Source organism: Oncorhynchus clarkii, chromosome 30 (assembly GCF_045791955.1).
Source record: "Oncorhynchus clarkii lewisi isolate Uvic-CL-2024 chromosome 30, UVic_Ocla_1.0, whole genome shotgun sequence".
In the NCBI taxonomy this organism is placed as follows: domain Eukaryota; kingdom Metazoa; phylum Chordata; class Actinopteri; order Salmoniformes; family Salmonidae; genus Oncorhynchus; species Oncorhynchus clarkii.
This window is the reverse complement of record NC_092176.1, coordinates 11,901,543-11,924,084: the sequence shown is the minus strand read 5'-3', so window position 1 is coordinate 11,924,084 and position 22,542 is coordinate 11,901,543. Positions and strand designations below refer to the sequence as shown.

Sequence of the window (22,542 nt, the reverse complement as noted above, 5' to 3'; positions counted from 1 at the left end):
TGTATTTTTTTATAGCAAACTGCAATACTGTATATCACAGGAAGCTGGTGGCACATTAATTGGGGAGGATGGACTCGTGGTAATGGCTGGAGTGGAATGAGTGGAATGGTATCGAATACATCAAACACATGGTTTCCGTTCCAGCCGTCCTCCCCTCAGCAGCCTCCTGTGCTATATATGCAGCAAAACTAGTTCTTCCCAAATATCTCTTCTTAGCTCAACACTCCCTCCTGTGGGTTTCTCTCTCTTGGTGTTGAAGTGCTTGTATTGTTCAGGCTTCCCCTCTATGTCTGGCCCTTATCCTGGCTGTGACCCTCTGTACAAGCCCCACTCCTGGGGAGGGACAGTAAGAGCCTTGGTTTTGTTCTACTCCAGAAGGATGAGCGAAATCATTCTAGTGTCCTTCCCTCATTTGTTCTCATATTATCTCAGCAGAGAAGATTTCATTTTGAATGCTCATCTTGGACCGGATGGGAACCTCTGTTTCAATATCATAGGCCAGTACACATTCCCTTGGATCAGTGAGCTAATAACAGAACTGGAATCATACAGTATTCTTACGGGAGGGAGGGAGGGAGGGAGGGGGAGAGAGAGAAAGAGAGAGAGAGAGAGAGAGAGAGAGAGAGAGAGAGAGAGAGAGAGAGAGAGAGAGAGAGAGAGAGAGAGAGAGAGAGAGAGAGAGAGAGAGAGAGAGAGAGGACAATTTCCAGCCCGTGGGTGTGTTATGTTATGAGAAGAAACAGAAGTCGTCTGGTGAGATACTGTATTTCCATTCAGTTTATTTTTCAATTCTATGCGGGCGTTGCAAACATAAACTCCTTCCTTCCCTCGTGGTACGCAGACAGAACGCTCCTACGGGACTGTGGGAGGAGATCCCTTCAGAAGCATTGTGAAAGACACCGAATTGCAAATTCTATTGAACAAACAGATAGTCAAACACTTATAGGGTAACTGTGTTGACTTGCTATCCTTTGTCAGATACAATTCTTACCGCATTTGATCTAGTTACAAACAAAACCATGCACAGTAAGTCCAGTCATTAATTTCATGGTGTTGCTTTAATTATCATTCTCTTTTGCATCAGTTTAACTGTTGACATCCAATAGAAACTTTAGAGTTTTGAATAAATCACACTGTTTACAATTGCATCATGTTACAGTGTTGCTACCCAATCACATTTTCCAGAATAATCACAGAATACTCCCTATACATACCAGTGTAGCCTACCCAGCATACCTTGCTGTTCGTTACACTGTAGTTGGTACTGCCTGAGACGAGGTGCGTCCAGTGTAAGCTCCTACCATACTATTCAGAACTCAAATCCAGATCAGTCCAATCTATCCCCTGTTGTAGATGCGAATCCAGAGTGTACCAGGGTTGGGGTCAATTCAGTTTTCAATTGACAATTCACTGGGCAATGTTCACTTTGTGAATTGACTGTAGTTGATACCAACCCTGGAATGTACTCTGTATAATCCAACACTGGAGCAGCGCTAACATCAGTGAATTGTCAGTACATGTCTCCCTGGATCGTACTGCATCGCCTAGCCCTGCAGGAAGGGGAGGGGGAGGACCGACCGAGCTCAAACAGAAACCTGCTCTGTCTCTTTGTCGGTCTGTCATACTGCTCTACAGCACTCCACACAGACGTCAACACGATCATCACAGTGAGTTTTCCTTTGAGACAACACATAGTTCCCTCCAGTCAACTATATTTTAGATAGGGCCACACAAAAATCAACATATAGATAGATACCATATCCAATGTAGAATGTACAAGAGTCAAATGTTGTGTTTCTCAGCATTCCATCCATTCTGTAAGGAAGGCACAAACAAACTCATTCAGAAAGTCATGTGGAAGTCAACTCATGACAATGAACTTTCTTTCAATGACTTGCCTTTAGTGTGGGGTTGCATAAACTTCATTTCCAGCTAATTAGGTGTTGCTTTCATTCAGCTTAGTTACAGTATAAGAATGTGGTACATCATCCATAGTTACAGAAAAAGAACTAGAGCACAATATCTAGCTTCAGCACCTCCGGTGGACAGTGAAAACGTCCATTGATCACTTGGCTCGTTAAGTAGTGGCTCTGGTGAGGATAGAATAAGAGACTGACAGGAGTGTAGGTTTGGGTAAATGTATCCTGTCTGAATACTGTGGCATCAGAGTTTGAGATGGCTGATAGCATTTAAGTGGTCTCAATCCACTTTCTATGAGTTTGAGTTTTAGGAGCACCTCATACATTTGCACAAGACAACGACATGACCAAAAAAAACACATCATAGATTTAGAAATAAGACCATTACAGTATTTACACGGAGTCGGAAAGAACATTATTGGTATAGTGCATTGCCTGTTATTTGTTAACTGCACATCCAGACAAAAATACAATGTTTTACCATCAAAATGGTCATTAGAGTGAACTCACACATAATCAATGTGGGGTACAGAATGTACACGGGTAGCTATTGTATAGAGAGACACTGGAGTCCAGTATGGTTCATCGCTCCAGGGAGGGGACTAGCTGATTAGACTCAACCCGACAGCAGTGCTCAAGTCCTGGGGAGACGAGAGCTCTTTCATCCTATATCCTGCCCTTCTCTGCGGCTCAGACAGACCACGTCACCTCTTTCTATAAAGAGATTAGTTCCGGGTTGAATCACCCCCAACCCCATGACCCAGCAGCAGCAGTGTGGCGATGGCATCACTGTGAGGGCACATGTCCACACCACTGGTGACCTTTCACACGCTGGACACCTCTTAGTGAGTCTGACCAGCCCTCGCTTGTGTCTGGTTGTGTGTTGTGCCAGGGAGGCTAGGTGTCCGACCTGTAGCCGAGTGAAGGTAGTGTGTGTTGCTGTTGTGTGTGGGGCTCATATGAGCCTCTCCTCGGGGGGCACTTTGAGTACACTGCCCATCTCCAGCCGTGCCCCTGCCACCTCCTGGGCGCTGGGGCTGTAGGTGCCCTCCGACTGGCGCTTCTTGCGTGCGGTCAGCACCATGAACACCAGGGCCACCACAGCCAGCAGCACACACAGGCTGGCCAGAGGGATGGCCACCACCAGCCAGGGCACACGCTGCCTCTGCTCCTGTCTCTACAGAGGGGTGAGAGCAGGACATTTAAGTATGACTTATTATGACCTTGTTATTACTTATTAGTACCTTATTACTGCAGCTTAAATTGTTTTAATACATCAGCCTCTTTGATCCAATCTGGTCTGTGTAAAAGCTTTTGATACTCAACGTATATTATCACTACACAGTCTACTGTAATAAATGTACTGACAGTGTGTCGTCACGCACAGACGGTCAGTTACTGAGTGTGATCAGTGGAGATATAGGGTGCCTTACATTGCTTTCACACTGTGTGCCGCTGAAGCCCGGCACACACACACACTGGAAGCTGCTGAGTCGGTCCAGGCAGGTAGCACCGTTGAGACAGGGTCTGGACTCACACTCATCTATCTCTGCCTCACACCTGGGAGAGAACACCAGGGGGGGGGTCAACACGACACTGACACCTCAGCAGGAACGACAGCTCTCTGTACATACAATAGGAGCCTTTTACAGTCCCACTGACATGCTCAGCTTTTAAACTGTAGACTTATAGAGCCGGGCTACCGGACACAGGTTAAGCCTAGTCCATTTAGCATGCTTTTTAGTCCTTCTTAGTCCAATAAAATGTTAGTCTCCGGGAACGCGGCCCATGTATTTTCTATGGAAAATTGGATAGGTTAGTGATCTCACCAGTCTCCAGTGTAGCCAGGTTTGCAGGTGCAGTTGGTACCCCAGATCCCATCCACGCAGACCCCACCGTTGTCACACTGCGTCTCTTCATCACACTGCTGTGGAGGGAATCTCCATCTGTAGGATACACAAAATACAGTCATTACAACGTCTATACATACTGAATACGTAGACACACACACACAGTGATTATTGAACAGGAACATGCCCTGGTTATAGTTTGTGGTACTCACTGGCAGCGGCGGCCGGTGTATCCAGGGGGGCAGACACACTGGTAGGTACCCGTCCCGTCTAGGCAGGAGCCCCCGTTCAAACAGCTGTGCTCCAGGCAGTCATCCACCTCCTCCTCACAGTCCCTGCCCCCCCATCCTTTGTGACACTCACACTGGTAGTTTGCCAGCAGGTCTGTGCAGGTGCCGTGGGCACAGGGGCCTGAGGCACACTCGTCTGTGTCCCTCTGGCAGAACTCTCCCTCCCAGCCCGGGGAACAGCTGCAGTTGAACAGGTTCCAGAGGTCCTGGCAGGTGCCCTGGTTGAGGCAGGGCTGGTACTGACACACATCAGTACCAACACACCCCATCTTGTTCTCCTGCCCTCCCTGTCTGATAAACCGGGCTGCCTGGGGGGCATCTTGGTCGTCCAACAGAGGTAGGTAAACTCCTCCCACCCTCACCTCTCCCAGACAGCCTGTGTAGTTCTCTGCCAGCCACACGGTGGTGTTGTTGAGGAAGTTGAGGTGCCCGGCCGTGCCCATGGTGCTGCCAGCCCTGCGCCCGTCCACAGTGAGGCGCCAGCGGGACACAGGCTGCAGGGGGTCTGTCATGGCCAGGTGGAGGTGGTGCCAGGCCCCGTCTGAGATGGGCAGGTCGCTGGTGAAGGCCTGTAGCTCCAGGCTGTTGCCGCTCAGTAGTTTGACCAGCAGGGAGGAGTTGAGCAAACCCAGACAGAAGACCTCTGCTCCGTTAGTGGCCCGCAGCAGCACACCGTTCTCCTCCCGAGTACGTATATCCATGGAGACACTGGTCACCGTGGCAACCAGCGAGCCATTAGCTGTGAACTGCAGAGCGTTGCTCTCAAAGGTGGCGTTAGTGAGGCCTGGTGGAACAGCAGTATATTAATAAGGCAATTGAATACAGTGACACACCTTTTGGTAAGGTGTTCGCTATTTTGTTTGTGCGTGTGTCTGTGCCGAGAAAGATACTGTAGTAGAGAGAAAGGGAGAGAGATAATGTATACGATCCCAAAAAATCCACTCACACTCGTAACCGTCAACTAGATCCACACACTGGCTGCCCACGACACAGGGGTCGCTGACACACCACACGCGTGTATCACATCGCCTGCCAGAGAAGTTCATGGGACAGGTGCACTCAAAGTCATTCCAGGTGACTGTGCACGTTCCTCCGTTCTGACAGGGACCAGCCTGAAAAGGACATAGATATTAGTGTCTGTTACAAAGAGTGAACTGAAAAGTCTTTGTCAGGACCCTCACCTGAGAAATCTAGACAGCTCTTGTGGCAGTTTCCTACAGTTACAGCAGAACATCTCTTAAGTGTAAAGGTGTTATTGACGTTACCTTGCATGCCTCATCACTGACACAGCCATCCAACATGTTCTCCGATTTTTGGGGGATGTAGCACTCAAACGCTTCGTGGGTGTGGCACTCCTCCTCTGGGAGGTGAAGGTACAGGTGCATGTGGTCCAGAGTGATGTCCTGTAAGCAGCCTTTGAAGTGACCTCCCCAGGGGGCAGTGGACTCCCCCGGTGGCAGACCCCCCATGTACACCACGTCCCCCTGCTCCATCCTCACCCGCCCCAGGGATAACTGTGTCCCACCCTGACTGAACCCTACCTGACCCTGGCGTACCACTACAGTGACCGGCTCGCTCTGTCCGCTGGTGATGTAGGTACCGTTAGAGAACAGGGTGGTGGGGGGGCTGTTGAAGACCAGGGTTCCCTCCCGCAGGTACAGGGTGAGGTAGGCCCTCCTCCCTCTCCGCAGCTGGAGGAGCAGGCCGCTAGGCTTCAGAGAGCGCAGGAAGAAGGAGATGTTGAAGTTCTCCCCGTCCGTTTGGTTGATGTTGAAGGCAGCATAGCTCACAGTGTCTTCATTACTGAATGTCCATGAGGGGTATTCTGAGGCAAGCAACAAAAAGCAATACTTTCAGTGTGAACTTCAAAACCTGTACAAACCTGTGTAGCTGAAGGGAACTGGCTGTAAGTTGAGGAGACACACGTAACCCCCTTTAAATGACAATACATTGTCAGCGCCTGGTGTCTGCAGTTGTCATAATTTGAAAAGCAATATTTGAAAATGTGTAAAATGTAAAGTAAAGTAATGTTTTAAAAGGTATAACAGTTCTTACCTTCTTCACACAGGGAGCCGTGATAGGGTCGATCACACTCACAGCTGAAGCTAGTCCACAGGTCAATACAATGCCCACGATGATGGCAAGGATCAGGATGACACCAGTCGGTCTTGTTGCAGCCCAGCTCCATGTCTTGGACGTGCTCTGGAGAGATATCCTGAGGCAGTAGCAGCTGGTGGTCAACCTGTAGATCCTCCATGCAGCCAATGAAACCCTTCCTACTCTCTGTGTTGTCCAGATACTTCTGGGGGGCCCCACCCACATAGACCTGGGGGAATGATCCAGGTTGGAAGAAGATGAGTTGGTTGTGTCCTTCGTCCTCCACTGTGCATCCCCCGTCATTGTCACAGCCTGGTCCTTTCACCATCAGCACCAGCTTCTCATCCATGGTCACTTTGGCCTCATGCCAGTCTCCGTCATTGACAGGGAGATGGTAGGTGGCCTGTAGCTCCTTCCCTGATCCAGCTCTAGCATGGATATGGCCCCCCACAATCTCCAGGGACACACTGTAGTCCTCAGCCCCTCTGTAGAACAGCAGCATTTCATCCAGGGTGGTTCTGAAGCGCAGCTGGATGTGGATCCCATAGTGGTGGTGGTGGTGCTGGGGGTCAATCCCTCTACTGGTCCTGTTAGCTGTAGGAGGGAGCTGGATAAGGACATACCCCTCTCTGTTGAAGGAGAAGGTGGTGGGAATGCTGCAGTGCTTCCCAGTGAAGCCAGGGTGACAGAGGCAGGTGTGGTCATGCTCTTGTTCATCCCCATCTTCCCCACTGTGCTCTTCTTGGCTTAGGATGGGCACACACGTGGCTCCGTTCTCACACAGGTGTTCCCTGCAGCCAATCAGACGGACGTCACAGTTATGGCCACCCCATGGCTCCTCCCCTGGACCCGCCGTCACACAGTTGCAGGTGTAGGAGTTGGCGGCGTCCTTGCAGGACCCGCCGTTCTGACAGGGCTCGCTCTCACACTCGTCAATGTCTACCTCGCAGTGCATACCTGGAATGACAACATAACACACCATTCGTTTTTTCATGTTGGATAGGGGTATGGTTATGTATTTCTCTGCCACGCAGGACTGTCCCACAGCCACACTGTGAGATTCAACAGGAGCCTACGGGACTCCCTAACCAAACCAATGAGTTAATCAGAGTCTGCCTAACCAAACCAAATTAGTTAATCAGAGTCTCCCTAACCAAACCAATGAGTTAATCAGAGTCTCCATAAGCAAACCAATGAGTTAATCAGAGTCTCCCTAACCAAACCAATAAGTTAATCAGAGTCTCCCTAACCAAACCAATGAGTTAATCAGAGTCTCCCTAACCAAACCAATAAGTTAATCAGAGTCTCCCTAACCAAACCAATAAGTTAATCAGTCTCCCTAACAAAACCAATAAGTTAATCAGTCTCCCTAACCAAACCAATGAGTTAATCAGTATGTGTAACCAAACCAATAAGTTAATCAGTCTCCCTAACCAAACCAATGAGTTAATCAGTATGTGTAACCAAACCAATAAGTTAATCAGTCTCCCTAACCAAACCAATGAGTTAATCAGTATGTGTAACCAAACCAAATGAGTTAATCAGTCTCCCTAACCAAACCAAATGAGTTATCAGTCTCCCTAACCAAACCAAATGAGTTATCAGTCTCCCTAACCAAACCAAATGCGTTAATCAGAGTCTCCCTAACCAAACCAACTTAGTTCATCAGAGTCTGCCTAACCAAACCAAATAAGTGAATCAGTCTCCCTAACCAAACCAAATGAGTTAATCAGAGTCTCACAAACCAAACCAAATTAGTTCATTAGATTCTGCCTAACCAAACCAAATAAGTGAATCAGAGTCTCCCTAATCAAACCAAATTGGTTAATCAGTCTCCCTAAACCAAACCAAATGAGTTAATCAGAGTCTCACAAACCAAACCAAATTAATTCATCAGAGTCTGCCTAACCAAACCAAATAAGTGAATCAGAGTCTCCCTAATCAAACCAAATTGGTTAATCAGTCTGCCTAACCAAACCAAATCAGTTAATCAGTCTCCCTAACCAAACCAAATTAGTTCATTAGAGTCTGCCTAACCAAACCAAATAAGTGAATCAGTCTCCCTAAACCAAACCAAATGAGTTAATCAGTGTCTGCCTAAACAAACCAAATAAGTGAATCAGTCTCCCTAAACCAAACCAAATGAGTTAATCAGAGTCTGCCTAACCAAACCAAATGAGTTAATCAGAGTCTGCCTAACCAAACCAAATGAGTTAATCAGAGTCTCCCTAACCAAACCAATGAGTTCATCAGAGTCTGCCTAACCAAACCAATGAGTTAATCAGAGTCTGCCTAACCAAACCAAATGAGTTAATCAGTCTCCCTAATCAAACCAAATGAGTTAATCAGTCTGCCTAACCAAACCAAATGAGTGAATCAGTCTCCCTAAACCAAACCAAATGAGTTAATCAGTCTGCCTAACCAAACCAAATGAGTTAATCAGTCTGCCTAACCAAACCAAATGAGTTCATCAGAGTCTGCCTAACCAAACCAAATGAGTTCATCAGAGTCTCCCTAACCAAACCAATGAGTTCATCAGAGTCTGCCTAACCAAACCAATGAGTTAATCAGAGTCTCCCTAAACAAACCAAATGAGTTAATCAGTCTGCCTAACCAAACCAAATGAGTTCATCAGAGTCTGCCTAACCAAACCAAATGAGTTAATCAGAGTCTCCCTAATCAAACCAAATGAGTTAATCAGTCTGCCTAACCAAACCAAATGAGTGAATCAGTCTCCCTAAACCAAACCAAATGAGTTAATCAGTCTGCCTAACCAAACCAAATGAGTTAATCAGTCTGCCTAACCAAACCAAATGAGTTCATCAGAGTCTGCCTAACCAAACCAAATAAGTGAATCAGAGTCTCCCTAATCAAACCAAATGAGTTAATCAGAGTCTCCCTAACCAAACCAAATTAGTTCATCAGAGTCTGCCTAACCAAACCAAATGAGTTAATCAGAGTCTCACAAACCAAACCAAATAAGTGAATCAGAGTCTCCCTAACCAAACCAAATTAGTTCATCAGAGTCTGCCTAACCAAACCAAATGAGTTCATCAGAGTCTGCCTAACCAAACCAAATAAGTGAATCAGAGTCTCCCTAATCAAACCAAATGAGTTAATCAGAGTCTCCCTAACCAAACCAAATTAGTTCATCAGAGTCTGCCTAACCAAACCAAATGAGTTCATCAGAGTCTGCCTAACCAAACCAAATAAGTGAATCAGAGTCTCCCTAACCAAACCAAATGAGTTAATCAGTCTCCCTAACCAAACCAAATGAGTTAATCAGTCTGCGTAACCAAACCAAATGAGTTAATCAGTCTGCGTAACCAAACCAAATGAGTTAATCAGTCTGCCTAACCAAACAAAATGAGTTAATCAGTCTCCCTAACCAAACCAAATGAGTTAATCAGTCTGCGTAACCAAACCAAATGAGTTAATCAGTCTCCCTAACCAAACCAAATGAGTTAATCAGTCTGCGTAACCAAACCAAATGAGTTAATCAGTCTGCGTAACCAAACCAAATGAGTTAATCAGTCTGCGTAACCAAACCAAATGAGTTAATCAGTCTGCCTAACCAAACCAAATGAGTTAATCAGAGTCTCACAAACCAAACCAAATTAGTTCATCAGTCTGCCTAACCAAACCAAATGAGTTCATCAGAGTCTGCCTAACCAAACAAAATGAGTTAATCAGAGTCTCCCTAACCAAACCAAATGAGTTAATCAGTCTCCCTAACCAAACCAAATGAGTTAATCAGTCTGCGTAACCAAACCAAATGAGTTAATAAGTCTCCCTAACCAAACCAAATGAGTTAATCAGTCTGCGTAACCAAACCAAATGAGTTAACCAGTCTCCCTAACCAAACCAAATGAGTTATCAGTCTCCCTAACCAAACCAATGAGTTAATCAGTCTCCCTAACCAAACCAAATGAGTTATCAGTCTCCCTAACCAAACCAATGAGTTAATCAGTCTCCCTAACCAAACCAAATGAGTTAATCAGTCTCCCTAACCAAACCAAATGAGTTAATCCGTCTGCCTAACCAAACCAATGAGTTAATCAGTCTGCGTAACCAAACCAAATGAGTTAATCAGTCTGCCTAACCAAACCAAATGAGTTAATCAGAGTCTGCCTAACCGAACCAAATGAGTTATCAGAGTCTGCCTAACCAAACCAAATTAGTTAATCAGAGTCTGCCTAACCAAACCAAATGAGTTATCAGAGTCTCCCTAACCAAACCAAATGAGTTATCAGTCTCCCTAACCAAACCAAATGAGTTATCAGAGTCTCCCTAACCAAACCAAATGAGTTATCAGAGTCTCCATAACCAAACCAAATGAGTTATCAGAGTCTCCCTAACCAAACCAAATGAGTTATCAGAGTCTCCCTAACCAAACCAAATGAGTTATCAGAGTCTCCCTAACCAAACCAAATGAGTTATCAGAGTCTCCCTAACCAAACCAAATTAGTTATCAGTCTCCCTAACCAAACCAAATGAGTTATCAGAGTCTCCCTAACCAAACCAAATGAGTTATCAGAGTCTCCCTAACCAAACCAAATGAGTTATCAGAGTCTCCCTAACCAAACCAAATGAGTTATCAGAGTCTCCCTAACCAAACCAAATGAGTTATCAGTCTCCCTAACCAAACCAAATGAGTTATCAGAGTCTCCCTAACCAAACCAAATGAGTTATCAGTCTCCCTAACCAAACCAAATGAGTTATCAGAGTCTCCCTAACCAAACCAAATTAGTTATCAGAGTCTCCCTAACCAAACCAAATGTGTTAATCAGATATGGAAGTACACTGGCAAGCACGCGGCTCTCCAGGAAGCACTTGACTAGACTATACCTTTTACTAATGAGGAAATGACTGATGAAAGTTTCAATATCGGTATGGATGTGAGCCCAGTTTCTACTTCTCTCTGTTCACAGTCAACTTGTATTAAAAAAACAAATGCTTTGAGGTATGTTGCTAGATTATTCACGGTATATAGTAAATCAATGGCACTACAATATGCTTAGTAAGCAATTAAAGTTTACACATCAGCAAAATCCTCTAAAACTCCTCTCTCCACAAGTTAAAAACAAGAACATCTCCTTCTGCCCTCCTCCAGCCCTCTACCTCCCCCACATAAACACACAGCCTGTCCTAGCAGCCCTTCTCTCCACAGTAAGTTTTGAATGTTACCTGTCAGTCCCCATGGCTCACACCATTCAGCTAGCAACAGTAGTAGCAGTAGCCCCCTCATTCTCCCAGAGCCGTACATACACACATATAGCCAAACAGGTCCCACAGATGAGATCAAACTTGTGCACCCTCTCTCTCACCCATGCACACACACACACACGTACACACAGTCCGTACACTTGTACCAGGCAGGCAGAAGTGATTACTCGAGCCCAGCCCACCCTACTTCTCTCCCTCCCTCCCTCATGCCTGCATACAGCCTCCCCTCGGCAGCCAGGCCCAGCCAGGGCTCTAAGCCTACCACCCAGCTGGCTCCTGTCACTGCTGACAACAGGAATGTTGGGCTGCAGTCACTCCTGATCGATGTTATGGATGCCGGCTAGTGGCAGACGGCATTCTAATCACAGGAGATGGGCTTCTGAGCAGAGGGGCTGTACTGAGCTTGACTATGCTGGACTAACCTCAGTATGGCATAGGATGAAATGGGGGGTCAAAAGGTGGCTGGGTTGAGGGGGGGGCTCAATTTAATTAGCTTAACCAGTTTCTGGGTACTCTATCTGTACGTGCACCTATGTGTTATTCCCCTCTATTTTGACGGGTGCCTGGTTACAGTATACGGAAGTATGCTTACTATGCAAATAGCCTAGGACGAAGAGTATCGCAATACCTTATGTTTTAATTGATAACAGGTTTTGTTTTTGTGATGAGAGGGTCTTTCAAGCTTGCTTTTATTAATTAGTGGTTCATAGGACTTAAGCGGCTTTGTGGTAATCTCTCTCTCCCCCTGGTAAACTAGAGGAAAGACCCCTGTTAAATACCCAGCCAGGACGACCGACATATGGCACCAGGTTTTATGGTCTTTGTTGTTCTTCTACTGTCATGCCCCTCCGTATGGACACCTACCCTCTCTGCCAAAGCCGCTGTACACAGAGACTCGCCCAAAGAACTGGAGATATACTCTCAAATCAAATCAAATCAAAGTTTATTTGTCACGTGCGCTGAATACAACAGGTGTAGACCTTACAGTGACATGCCTACTTACAGGCTCTAACCAATAATTCAAAAAAGGTATTAGGTGAACAATAGGTAGGTAAAGAAATAAAACAACAGTATAAAGACAGGCTATATACAGTAGCGAGGCTATAAAAGTAGCGAGGCTACATACAGACACCGGTTAGTCAGGCTGATTGAGGTAGTATGTACATGTAGATATGGTTAAAGTGACTATGCATATATGATGAACAGAGAGTAGCAGTAGTTTAAAAGAGGGGTTGGTGGGTGGTGGGTGGGCCACAATGCAGATAGCCTGGTTAGCCACTGTGCGGGAGCACTGGTTGGTAGGAGCAATTGAGGGAGTATGTACATTAATGTATAGATAAAGTGACTATGCATATATGATAAACAGAGAGTAGCAGCAGCGTTGTTATTCATAGTTGTTATTCATAGTTAATAACTCTGTTATTCAGAGTTAATATATCTGTTATTCAGAGTTAATATATCTGTTATTCAGAGTTATTCATGGGTGGTTTTCCAGCCCACCTTTACTTTTCCTTTGCTTTTCCTTATCTCTGTTTTGACTGATGTCTAATGTCCAAGCAGACCAGTACAAGCAGGAATAATCAGCAGGGGCAGGATTAACCTATTATTGTTTTGCTCACTGCTAGGCAAGTGAATCCAAAGAGATATACTGTATATCACTGCATGGGATTTATTTATTCTCTCTATTGTATCTTCTGATATACAGTATATTAAGAGCAGTGAAATAGACAGACAGTCTTACCTGTGAACCCAGGTGAACAGTCACACTGGTATGAGTTGACCAGGTCCTCACAGCTCCCTCCGTTCTGACATGGAGCAGACTCACACTCGTCTATATTCTCTTCACAGCTCTCACCTGCAAGAGACAGGACACATTACGTACTTACTCAATTACTTACCCTCAAGTCAAATGAACATCGACTGCAATTTCAGAGGATTCCTATTCAATCAGATCCTATACTTAAAGTGGGGTGGGAGGTCACCAACTATGAATTTTAGTGCTTTGCCTTACCAGCAAACCCAGGCTGACAGTGGCAGAGGAACCCAGCTGCTTCCTCATAGTTGAACTCCCTGTCATCCAGTCCAGACAGCACCCCGTAGTGCAGCAGCTCTGAGCGCTGAAAACACTCTCCTCCGTTCTCACAGGGCTGCAGCTCACACTCATCAATATCCACCTGACAGTTCTTCCCTTCATAACCTGCAACACACACACCATTATTTTAAACAGTTCTTCCCTTCATAAGCTGCAACACACACACACACCATTATTTTAAACAGTTCTTCCCTTCATAACCTGCAACACACACACCATTATTTTAAACAGTTCTTCCCTTCATAACCTGCAACACACACACCATTATTTTAAACAGTTCTTCCCTTCATAACCTGCAACAAACACACCATTATTTTAAACAGTTCTTCCCTTCATAAGCTGCAACACACACACCATTATTTTAAACAGTTCTTCCCTTCATAACCTGCAACACACACACCATTATTTTAAACAGTTCTTCCCTTCATAACCTGCAACACACACACCATTATTTTAAACAGTTCTTCCCTTCATAACCTGCAACACACACACCATTATTTTAAACAGTTCTTCCCTTCATAAGCTGCAACACACACACACTATTATTATAACAGGGGGGGAAAAGTTATTTGTTTCTAGCCATTTTGAGCCTGTAATCGAACCCACAAATGCTGATGCTCCAGATACTCAACTAGTCTAAAGAAGGCCAGTTTAATTGCTTCTTTAATCAGGACAGCAGTTTTCCGCTGTGCTAACATAATTGAAAACGGGTTTTCTAATGATAAATCTGCCTTTTAAAATGATAAACTCGGATTAGCTAACACAAAGTGATGGTTGCTGATAATGGGCCTCTGTACGCCTATGTAGATATTCCATTAAAAAATCTGACGTTTCCAGCTACAATAGCCATTTACAAAATTAACAATGTCTACACTGTATTTCTGATCAATTTGATGTTATTTTAATGGACAAAAAATGTGCTTTTCTTTCAAAAACAAGGACATTTCTAAGTGACCACAACATTTTTGAACGATGGTGTTTATAATGTGCTCTCCATCCTCTGTACTGAGGATCATCTTTGTTTTCCTATTGCTCATGGCCCTGCAGCTGCACCAGTTCTACACTAGATGGCAGTGTGGTGTAACACCACGGTCAGTACTACACTTTACAGGTCTCTCATTAGGTCTCTTGCTATGTCTCATACCACTCCCCCTTCTTTGCCTCTAAACCACAGGCTTGTATCATACCTTTGACCCTTTATCTCTGTGATTTACGTCTGGGAAACTCCACGAACCAAATCTTACCAAGATAAGGGTTTTGCCTTCCTGTAAAAGGCTACATGGAAGCGCCTGCAGCTTTTCTTTTCAAAATACTCCTGACACCTAGGATGCTCTCACTCTCTCTCTGTTTTTATGCCAGACAGCGTATCAAATATTCTTGTACAACAATCACTGCGTGTCAGAGGAGGCTGGTGGGAGGAACTATAGGAGGACGGGCTCATTGTAATGGCTGAAATGGAATGAAAGGAACAGGGTCGAACATGGGGTTTCTATATTTTGTTTGTTGTGTTTGACACCACTTCATTAATTCCATTCCAGTCTTTACAGTAAGCCTGTCCTCCTATAGCTCCTCCCACCAGCCTCCTCTGCTGCATGTGTAATACTTCCTGTGGTGCAGAGAAGACTTGGCAGATACTGTATGACAGACAGCTGACTGTTACTCCCTCATTTGGTGAGAAGTGTGTGTGTGTGTGTGTGTGTGTGTGTGTGTGTGTGTGTGTGTGTGTGTGTGTGTGTGTGTGTGTGTGTGTGTGTGTGTGTGTGTACCTGTCCAGCAGACACAGTCGTATTGGTTGATCCCCTCTAGGCAGGTGGCTCCATTCTGGCAGGGGTCCGAAGCACACTCTGAGATGTCCACCTCACATTGCTCTCCTGTGAAGCCTGTCCCGTTGCAGTTACACTCATAGCTGAGTGAGGAGGAGGAGACTTAGAGAGGCTCCTTATATCCTGCTCATTTCAGTGAGACTGGGACATCTTTGAAGCATGAAAACGCACTGGGACCTCAGTGCAGCCAGTAGAAACATTAAACAGTCTTAACTGTGAGGTTTCTAACATCGAATAATTTGTGATCTACAGGCATTTCTTCTTATGGAAAGTGGAATTCCACCTTCACACATTTTTTGTTGTTGTTGTCGGGCAGTCCCACTCTTGATGTTTTAGTTTTATTGGATAGGACAGAAGTAGAGAGGAAAGATAGAGGAGAGAGGGTGGTGAACTAGCAGTGGGTCGGATTCAAAGAAGCTTAGACCACTAGACCACTTTAGGCCACCTATGTGGTATTTTTTTATGAACAAATGTAATTGGTTCAATCTAACGTATCTCTGTATTAACAAGATACACCACCCAGGTCTGATGAAGCTCTCTATCAGGTTTTCCCCACTTCCCAACCGCATGATTAATTACCATCCGAATAAGCGGTGTAATCCTTATCCTTGCCCTGTTAAACTTTACTGTCGGGAAGGAATCCCTCGGCTGACATGCTGCTCACTGACACATTGGGGTTAAGCAGCTGATTCAGCCAATGAGAGGAGAGAGAGTTGGAGACACCTTACCTGTTCACCAGGTCTGTACAGTTGCCCTCGTTGAGACACGGCCCGCTGGCACACTCATCAATGTCCAGCTCACAGTCACGGCCCTCGTACCCGGAAACACACTCACAGGTGTACAGGCCCACACGGTCGTGGCAGGTGGCTCCATGCTGGCAGGGCTGCTCCTCACACTCATCGATCTCCACTTCACAGTTCACCCCTGCCACACAACGCAGACACAGGTTCATATATGATGGGTTTCACTATGAGAACAACTACAGAGCTTAGAGAGAAACATTGAACATGGTGGATTAAAACTTTGTAGTTTCTATATGAGGTTGGCAAAGTAGTGAACTCTGAACTAAAGACACTGAGTTAAAGAGGGAGGGTAATTCCCTCACACTCTAAAGACAGCAGGATACGTTGCACTGACCCAAACAGAGAGACTGTCTCACCTTTGAACCCTAGCAGACATTTGCACTCATAGCGGTCCACCTCATTGACACAGGTCCCATTGTTCTTGCACGGCCGCGACACACACTCGTTAATGTCCAGGTCGCAGTGGTAGCCTTGGAAACCAGGCACACAAAAGCACTGGTATCCGTTGACGTCATCTTTACAGATGGCTCCGTTCTGACAAGGGAGTGACTTACAGTCATCCATGTTCTCCTCACAGTCCCTCCCCTGGAAGCCTGGGACGCACTGGCACTGGTAGCCATCCGATGTGTCAACACAGGTGGCACCGTTGTGGCACGGCTCCTCAGTGCAGTCCCTCGCCTGGCAGTGATCTCCTCCATAGCCAGGGGGACAGTGGCAGGTGTAGCTATCCACCCTGTCCACACAATGGGACCTGACACCCTTACATGGGTTGCTCTCACACTTAATGTTGATGTTGAGTGTGCAGTTGGTCCCTGCGAAGTTGTCGGGGCAGTGGCAGGTGTAGACCTCTGTGCCCAGTGTGCTGGTACAGTTGGCGCATGGCGCATCGTGGACACAGGGGTCATACAGCTCCCTACAGTCCTTGCCCATATAGCGGACTGGCCATCTGGGACAGAGACACGTGTAGTTGCCCATTTGGTCGAGACACGTACCGCCATTCTGACACGGGGCCGACAGACACTTGTCTGCTGCTGCTGTGCACAGTATACCTGTAGGCAAGAAAGAAAATAAACTCAGTATTTATCATGAATGAGAAAGCTCAAAATATGTAAGCAATCTCAAACTTTAACTTCATGAAACTGTGGTGAGAAAATAGCTGGTGAAGTATTACCAGTCCATTACCCTGGTGAAGTATTTCCAGTCCATTACCCTGGTGAAGTATTACCAGTCCATTACCCTGGTGAAGTATTACCAGTCTATTATGTTGGTGAAGTATTACCAGTCTATTACGTTGGTGAAGTATTACCAGGCCATTACCCTGGTGAACTATTACCAGTCCATTACCCTGGTGAAGTATTACCAGTCCATTACCCTGGTGAAGTATTACCAGTCCATTACCCTGGTGAAGAATTACCAGTCCATTACCCTGGTGAAGTATTACCAGTCCATTACCCTGGTGAAGAATTACCAGTCCATTACCCTGGTGAAGTATTTCCAGTCCATTACCCTGGTGAAGTATTACCAGTCCATTACCCTGGTGAAGAATTACCAGTCCATTACCCTGGTGAAGTATTACCAGTCCATTACCCTGGTGAAGTATTGCCAGTCCATTACCCTGGTGAAGTATTACCAGTCCATTACCCTGGTGAATTATTACCAGTCCATTACCCTGGTGAAGTATTACCAGTCCATTACCCTGGTGAAGTATTACCAGTCCATTACCCTGGTGAATTATTACCAGTCCATTACCCTGGTGAAGTATTACCAGTCCATTACCCTGGTGAATTATTACCAGTCCATTACCCTGGTGAAGTATTATCAGTCCATTACCCTGGTGAAGTATATCCAGTCCATTACCCTGGTGAAGAATTACCAGTCCATTACCCTGGTGAAGTATTACCAGTCCATTGCCCTGGTAATGTATTACCAGTCCATCGCCCTGGTAATGTATTACCAGTCCATTACCCTGGTGAAGTATTACCCGTCCATTACCCTGGTGATGTATTACCAGTCCATTACCCTGGTGAAGTATTACCAGTCCATTACCCTGGTGAAGTATTACCAGTCCATTACCCTGGTGAAGTATTACCAGTCCATTACCCTGGTGAAGTATTACCAGTCTATTACCCTGGTGAAGTATTACCAGTCCATTACCCTGGTGAAGTATTACCAGTCCATTACCCTGGTGAAGTATTACCAGTCCATTACCCTGGTGAAGTATTACCAGTCCATTACCCTGGTGAAGTATTACCAGTCCATTACCCTGGTGATGTATTACCAGTCCATTACCCTGGTGAAGTATTACCAATCCATTACCCTGGTGATGTGTTACCAGTCCATTACCCTGGTGATGTATTACCAGTCCATTACCCTGGTGAAGTATTACCAGTCCATTACCCTGGTAATATATTACCAGTCCATCGCCCTGGTAATGTATTACCAGTCCATTACCCTGGTGAAGTATTACCCGTCCATTACCCTGGTGATGTATTACCAGTCCATTACCCTGGTGAAGTATTACCAGTCCATTACCCTGGTGATGTGTTACCAGTCCATTACCCTGGTGAAGTATTACCAGTCCATTACCCTGGTGATGTATTACCAGTCCATTACCCTGGTGATGTATTACCAATCCATTACCCTGGTGATGTGTTACCAGTCCATTACCCTGGTGATGTATTACCAATCCATTACCCTGGTGAAGTATTACCAGTCCATTACCCTGGTGAAGTATTACCAGTCCATTACCCTGGTGAAGTATTACCAGTCCATTACCCTGGTGAAGTATTACCAGTCCATTACCCTGGTGAAGTATTACCAGTCCATTACCCTGGTGATGTATTACCAGTCCATTACCCTGGTGATGTATTACCAATCCATTACCCTGGTGATGTGTTACCAGTCCATTACCCTGGTGATGTATTACCAATCCATTACCCTGGTGAAGTATTACCAGTCCATTACCCTGGTGAAGTATTACCAGTCCATTACCCTGGTGACGTATTACCAGTCCATTACCCTGGTGAAGTATTACCAGTCCATTACCCTGGTGAAGTATTACCAGTCCATTACCCTGGTGATGTATTACCAGTCCATTACCCTGGTGAAGTATTACCAATCCATTACCCTGGTGATGTGTTACCAGTCCATTACCCTGGTGATGTATTACCAGTCCATTACCCTGGTGAAGTATTACCAGTCCATTACCCTGGTAATGTATTACCAGTCCATCGCCCTGGTAATGTATTACCAGTCCATTACCCTGGTGAAGTATTACCAGTCCATTACCCTGGTGAAGTATTACCAGTCCATTACCCTGGTGATGTATTACCAGTCCATTACCCTGGTGATGTATTACCAGTCCATTACCCTGGTGATGTATTACCAGTCCATTACCCTGGTGATGTATTACCAATCCATTACCCTGGTGATGTGTTACCAGTCCATTACCCTGGTGATGTATTACCAATCCATTACCCTGGTGAAGTATTACCAGTCCATTACCCTGGTGATGTATTACCAATCCATTACCCTGGTGATGTATTACCAATCCATTACCCTGGTGATGTATTACCAATCCATTACCCTGGTGATGTGTTACCAGTCCATTACCCTGGTGATGTATTACCAATCCATTACCCTGGTGAAGTATTACCAGTGAGATTACCAATTATTTCCTATGAGCCCATTGGTAGGCCAATACTTTGACCTCTCCCTTTGTCTCTGCTTCTGAGGCACTTACAGAGCACTTTCTTAATGAACAGTACATTTTTTTTTTTAAAAACACTTCCCTCTCTCTCTAGTCTGGACTTAAAGTGAACACAGCAGATGGTGTTAGGAGTAAACGTATTGCACACTCACTGTGTGAGCAGTTGTCACCTGAGGCTTCATCAATGACAGTTCCCTTCACCCTGAACACTACTAATCTAACCTAAACTTAACCCCATGGGTCATCTTAATACACACCGCAACAGGTAGTTTAATAATCGCAGACTGTTTGACGCTGGTTAGATTTGCTGCTATAGTTGTTGAAGAATATTCCTTCTGTCATAAGTAGAAATAATAAGCGTACAGTGCTAGAATATTTGAATATGAGGGGGATAAAACTGTGGAATGCTTTCATACTTGAATACATGTTCCTATTACGTTTATGGAACGTGTATGTTGTCTTAAATCCTGATTTGATTAGATTGCTAAAGCTCTACTTAATGAACACAGATATATAGCTTCTGAGTTATTCAATATACTAGTATAGTTTATACAGTATTTAACAATGAGTGTTAGCAGGGATTTTTACTATATGTCTACATGTGTGTTGTTTCCTTACTTGACTCACTCACAGCTTATCTTAAAGGGAAGGTCACATTGTCCCTCAATCTACTGTAGCACCCACTGTACCTATTACTGCCATGCCCCCGGCCCTTTAACACCTCTATAACCCTCCTGTCACACCCCTAATACCTCCAACTCACACCTGTTTCCCTAATATAATGTGACCACCCATAGTGCTCGGGAGCTGTAGGATGGGCAGGCTTTTGATCCAGTCCAGCACTTGATTCAATGAATCAACTGATCATTACCTAGATTCGCTGAATCAGGTGTCTGATTGTTGGCAAAAGCCAGCACACTCTGGCTGTTGCTCTCCATGACAAGTGTTAGTGACCACTGATCATTCATTTCCACTCAATAGATCTACAGTACTGGTTGCTGTGTGTCACAATCCACTTGTTGTTAGCCACAGTCTTCTTCCCCTGCTATAATATCTAGTGCATGTTCCAAACACCATATACAGTATATCACAAAAGTGAGTACACCCCTCACATTTTTATAAATATTTGAGTATATCTTTTCATGTGACAACACTGAAGAAATTACACTCCTCCATTACGACATCATGGAGCTGGTGGATGTTAGAGACCTTGCACTCTTCCACCTTCCGTTTGAGGAAGCCCCACAGATGCTCAATAGGGTTTAGGTCTGGAGACATGCTTGGCCAGTCCATCACCTTTACCCTCAGCTTCTTTAGCAAGGCAGTGGTCGTCTTGGAGGTGTGTTTGGGGTCGTTATCCTGTTGGAATACTGCCCTGCGGCCCAGTCTCCGAAGGGAGGGGGATCATGCTCTGCTTCAGTATGTCACAGTACATGTTGGCATTCATGATTCCCTCAATGAACTATAGCTCCCCAGTGCCGGCAGCACTCATGCAGCCCCAGACCATGACACTCCCACCACCATGCTTGACTGTAGGCAAGACACACTTGTCTTTGTACTCCTCACCTGGTTCCCGCCACACACGCTTGACACCCTCTGAACCAAATAAGTTTATCTTGGTCTCATCAGACCACAGGACATGGTTCCAGTAATCCATGTCCTTAGTCTGCTTGTCTTCAGCAAACTGTTTGCGGGCTTTCTTGTGCATCATCTTTAGAAGAGGCTTCCTTCTGGGACGACAGCCATGCAGACCAATTTGATGCAGTGTACGGCGTATGGTCTGAGCACTGACAGGCTGACCCCCCACCCCTTCAACCTCTGCAGCAATGCTGGCAGCACTCATACGTCTATTTCCCAAAGACAACCTCTGGATATGAGGATATGACGCTGAGCACGTGCACTCAACTTCTTTGGTCGACTATGGCGAGGCCTGTTCTGAGTGGAACCTGTCCAGTTAAACCGCTGTATGGTCTTGGCCACCGTGCTGCAGCTCAGTTTCAGGGTCTTGGTCTTCTTATAGCCCAGGCCATCTTTATGTAGAGCAACAATAATTTTTTTCAGATCCTCAGAGTCCTTTGCCATGAGGTGCCATGTTGAACTTCCAGTGATCCGTCAGTATGAGGGAGTGTGAGAGGGATGACACCAAATTTAACACACCTGCTCCCCATTCACACCTGAGACCTTGTAACACTAACGAGTCACATGACACCAGGGAGGGAAAATGGCTAATTAGGCCCAATTTGGACATTTTCACTTAGGGGTGTACTCACTTTTGTTGCCAGCGGTTTAGACATGAATGGCTGTGTATTGAGTTATTTTGAGGGGACAGCACATTTACACTGTTATACCAGCTGTACACTCACTACTTTACATTGTAGCAAAGTGTCATTTCTTCAGTGTTGTCACATGAAAAGACACACTCAAATATTTACAAAAATGTGAGGGGTGTACTCACTTTTGTGATATACTGTATGTTCTTCACTAATCCCCTGACACCCCCAGATACACTGGAACATCCGTTGCAACCCGCAGTTTCATCAGTTTCCTCCTACTGTCAACCCATCAACCCACAAGCTTCCATTAACTCATGGTGTAAAAGACCAGGTTTTCTGTTTCCTTAATATTCGTGTTAAATATGGATACATGTAAACACTCTCATCCTCCAAACCATCATAATAGATAGGATTTATACAGTATTGTGATTTCCAAGACCCAGAGACACTTCAGTCCAAA

The 22,542-nt window shown here is 45.4% G+C and overlaps 1 protein-coding gene across 1 annotated transcript in view; it reads right to left on the bottom strand.

The window, feature by feature from the left end:
• Nucleotides 1–759: 759 nt before the first annotated feature.
• Nucleotides 760–22,542, bottom strand: part of LOC139389873 (protein crumbs homolog 1-like) — a 23,931-nt gene continuing 2,148 nt past the window's right edge. The window contains exons 2-13 of the mRNA XM_071136874.1: nucleotides 16,457–17,149; nucleotides 16,026–16,221; nucleotides 15,241–15,380; nucleotides 13,394–13,579; nucleotides 13,124–13,237; nucleotides 6,115–7,113; nucleotides 5,325–5,884; nucleotides 5,006–5,171; nucleotides 3,982–4,843; nucleotides 3,749–3,865; nucleotides 3,353–3,479; nucleotides 760–3,096 (exon numbers count right to left, since the gene is read on the bottom strand). Of these exons, the coding sequence (XP_070992975.1) occupies nucleotides 2,875–3,096; nucleotides 3,353–3,479; nucleotides 3,749–3,865; nucleotides 3,982–4,843; nucleotides 5,006–5,171; nucleotides 5,325–5,884; nucleotides 6,115–7,113; nucleotides 13,124–13,237; nucleotides 13,394–13,579; nucleotides 15,241–15,380; nucleotides 16,026–16,221; nucleotides 16,457–17,149 (4,382 nt within the window). The 3' untranslated portion in view covers nucleotides 760–2,874. The remainder of the gene's footprint in view (nucleotides 3,097–3,352; nucleotides 3,480–3,748; nucleotides 3,866–3,981; nucleotides 4,844–5,005; nucleotides 5,172–5,324; nucleotides 5,885–6,114; nucleotides 7,114–13,123; nucleotides 13,238–13,393; nucleotides 13,580–15,240; nucleotides 15,381–16,025; nucleotides 16,222–16,456; nucleotides 17,150–22,542) is intronic.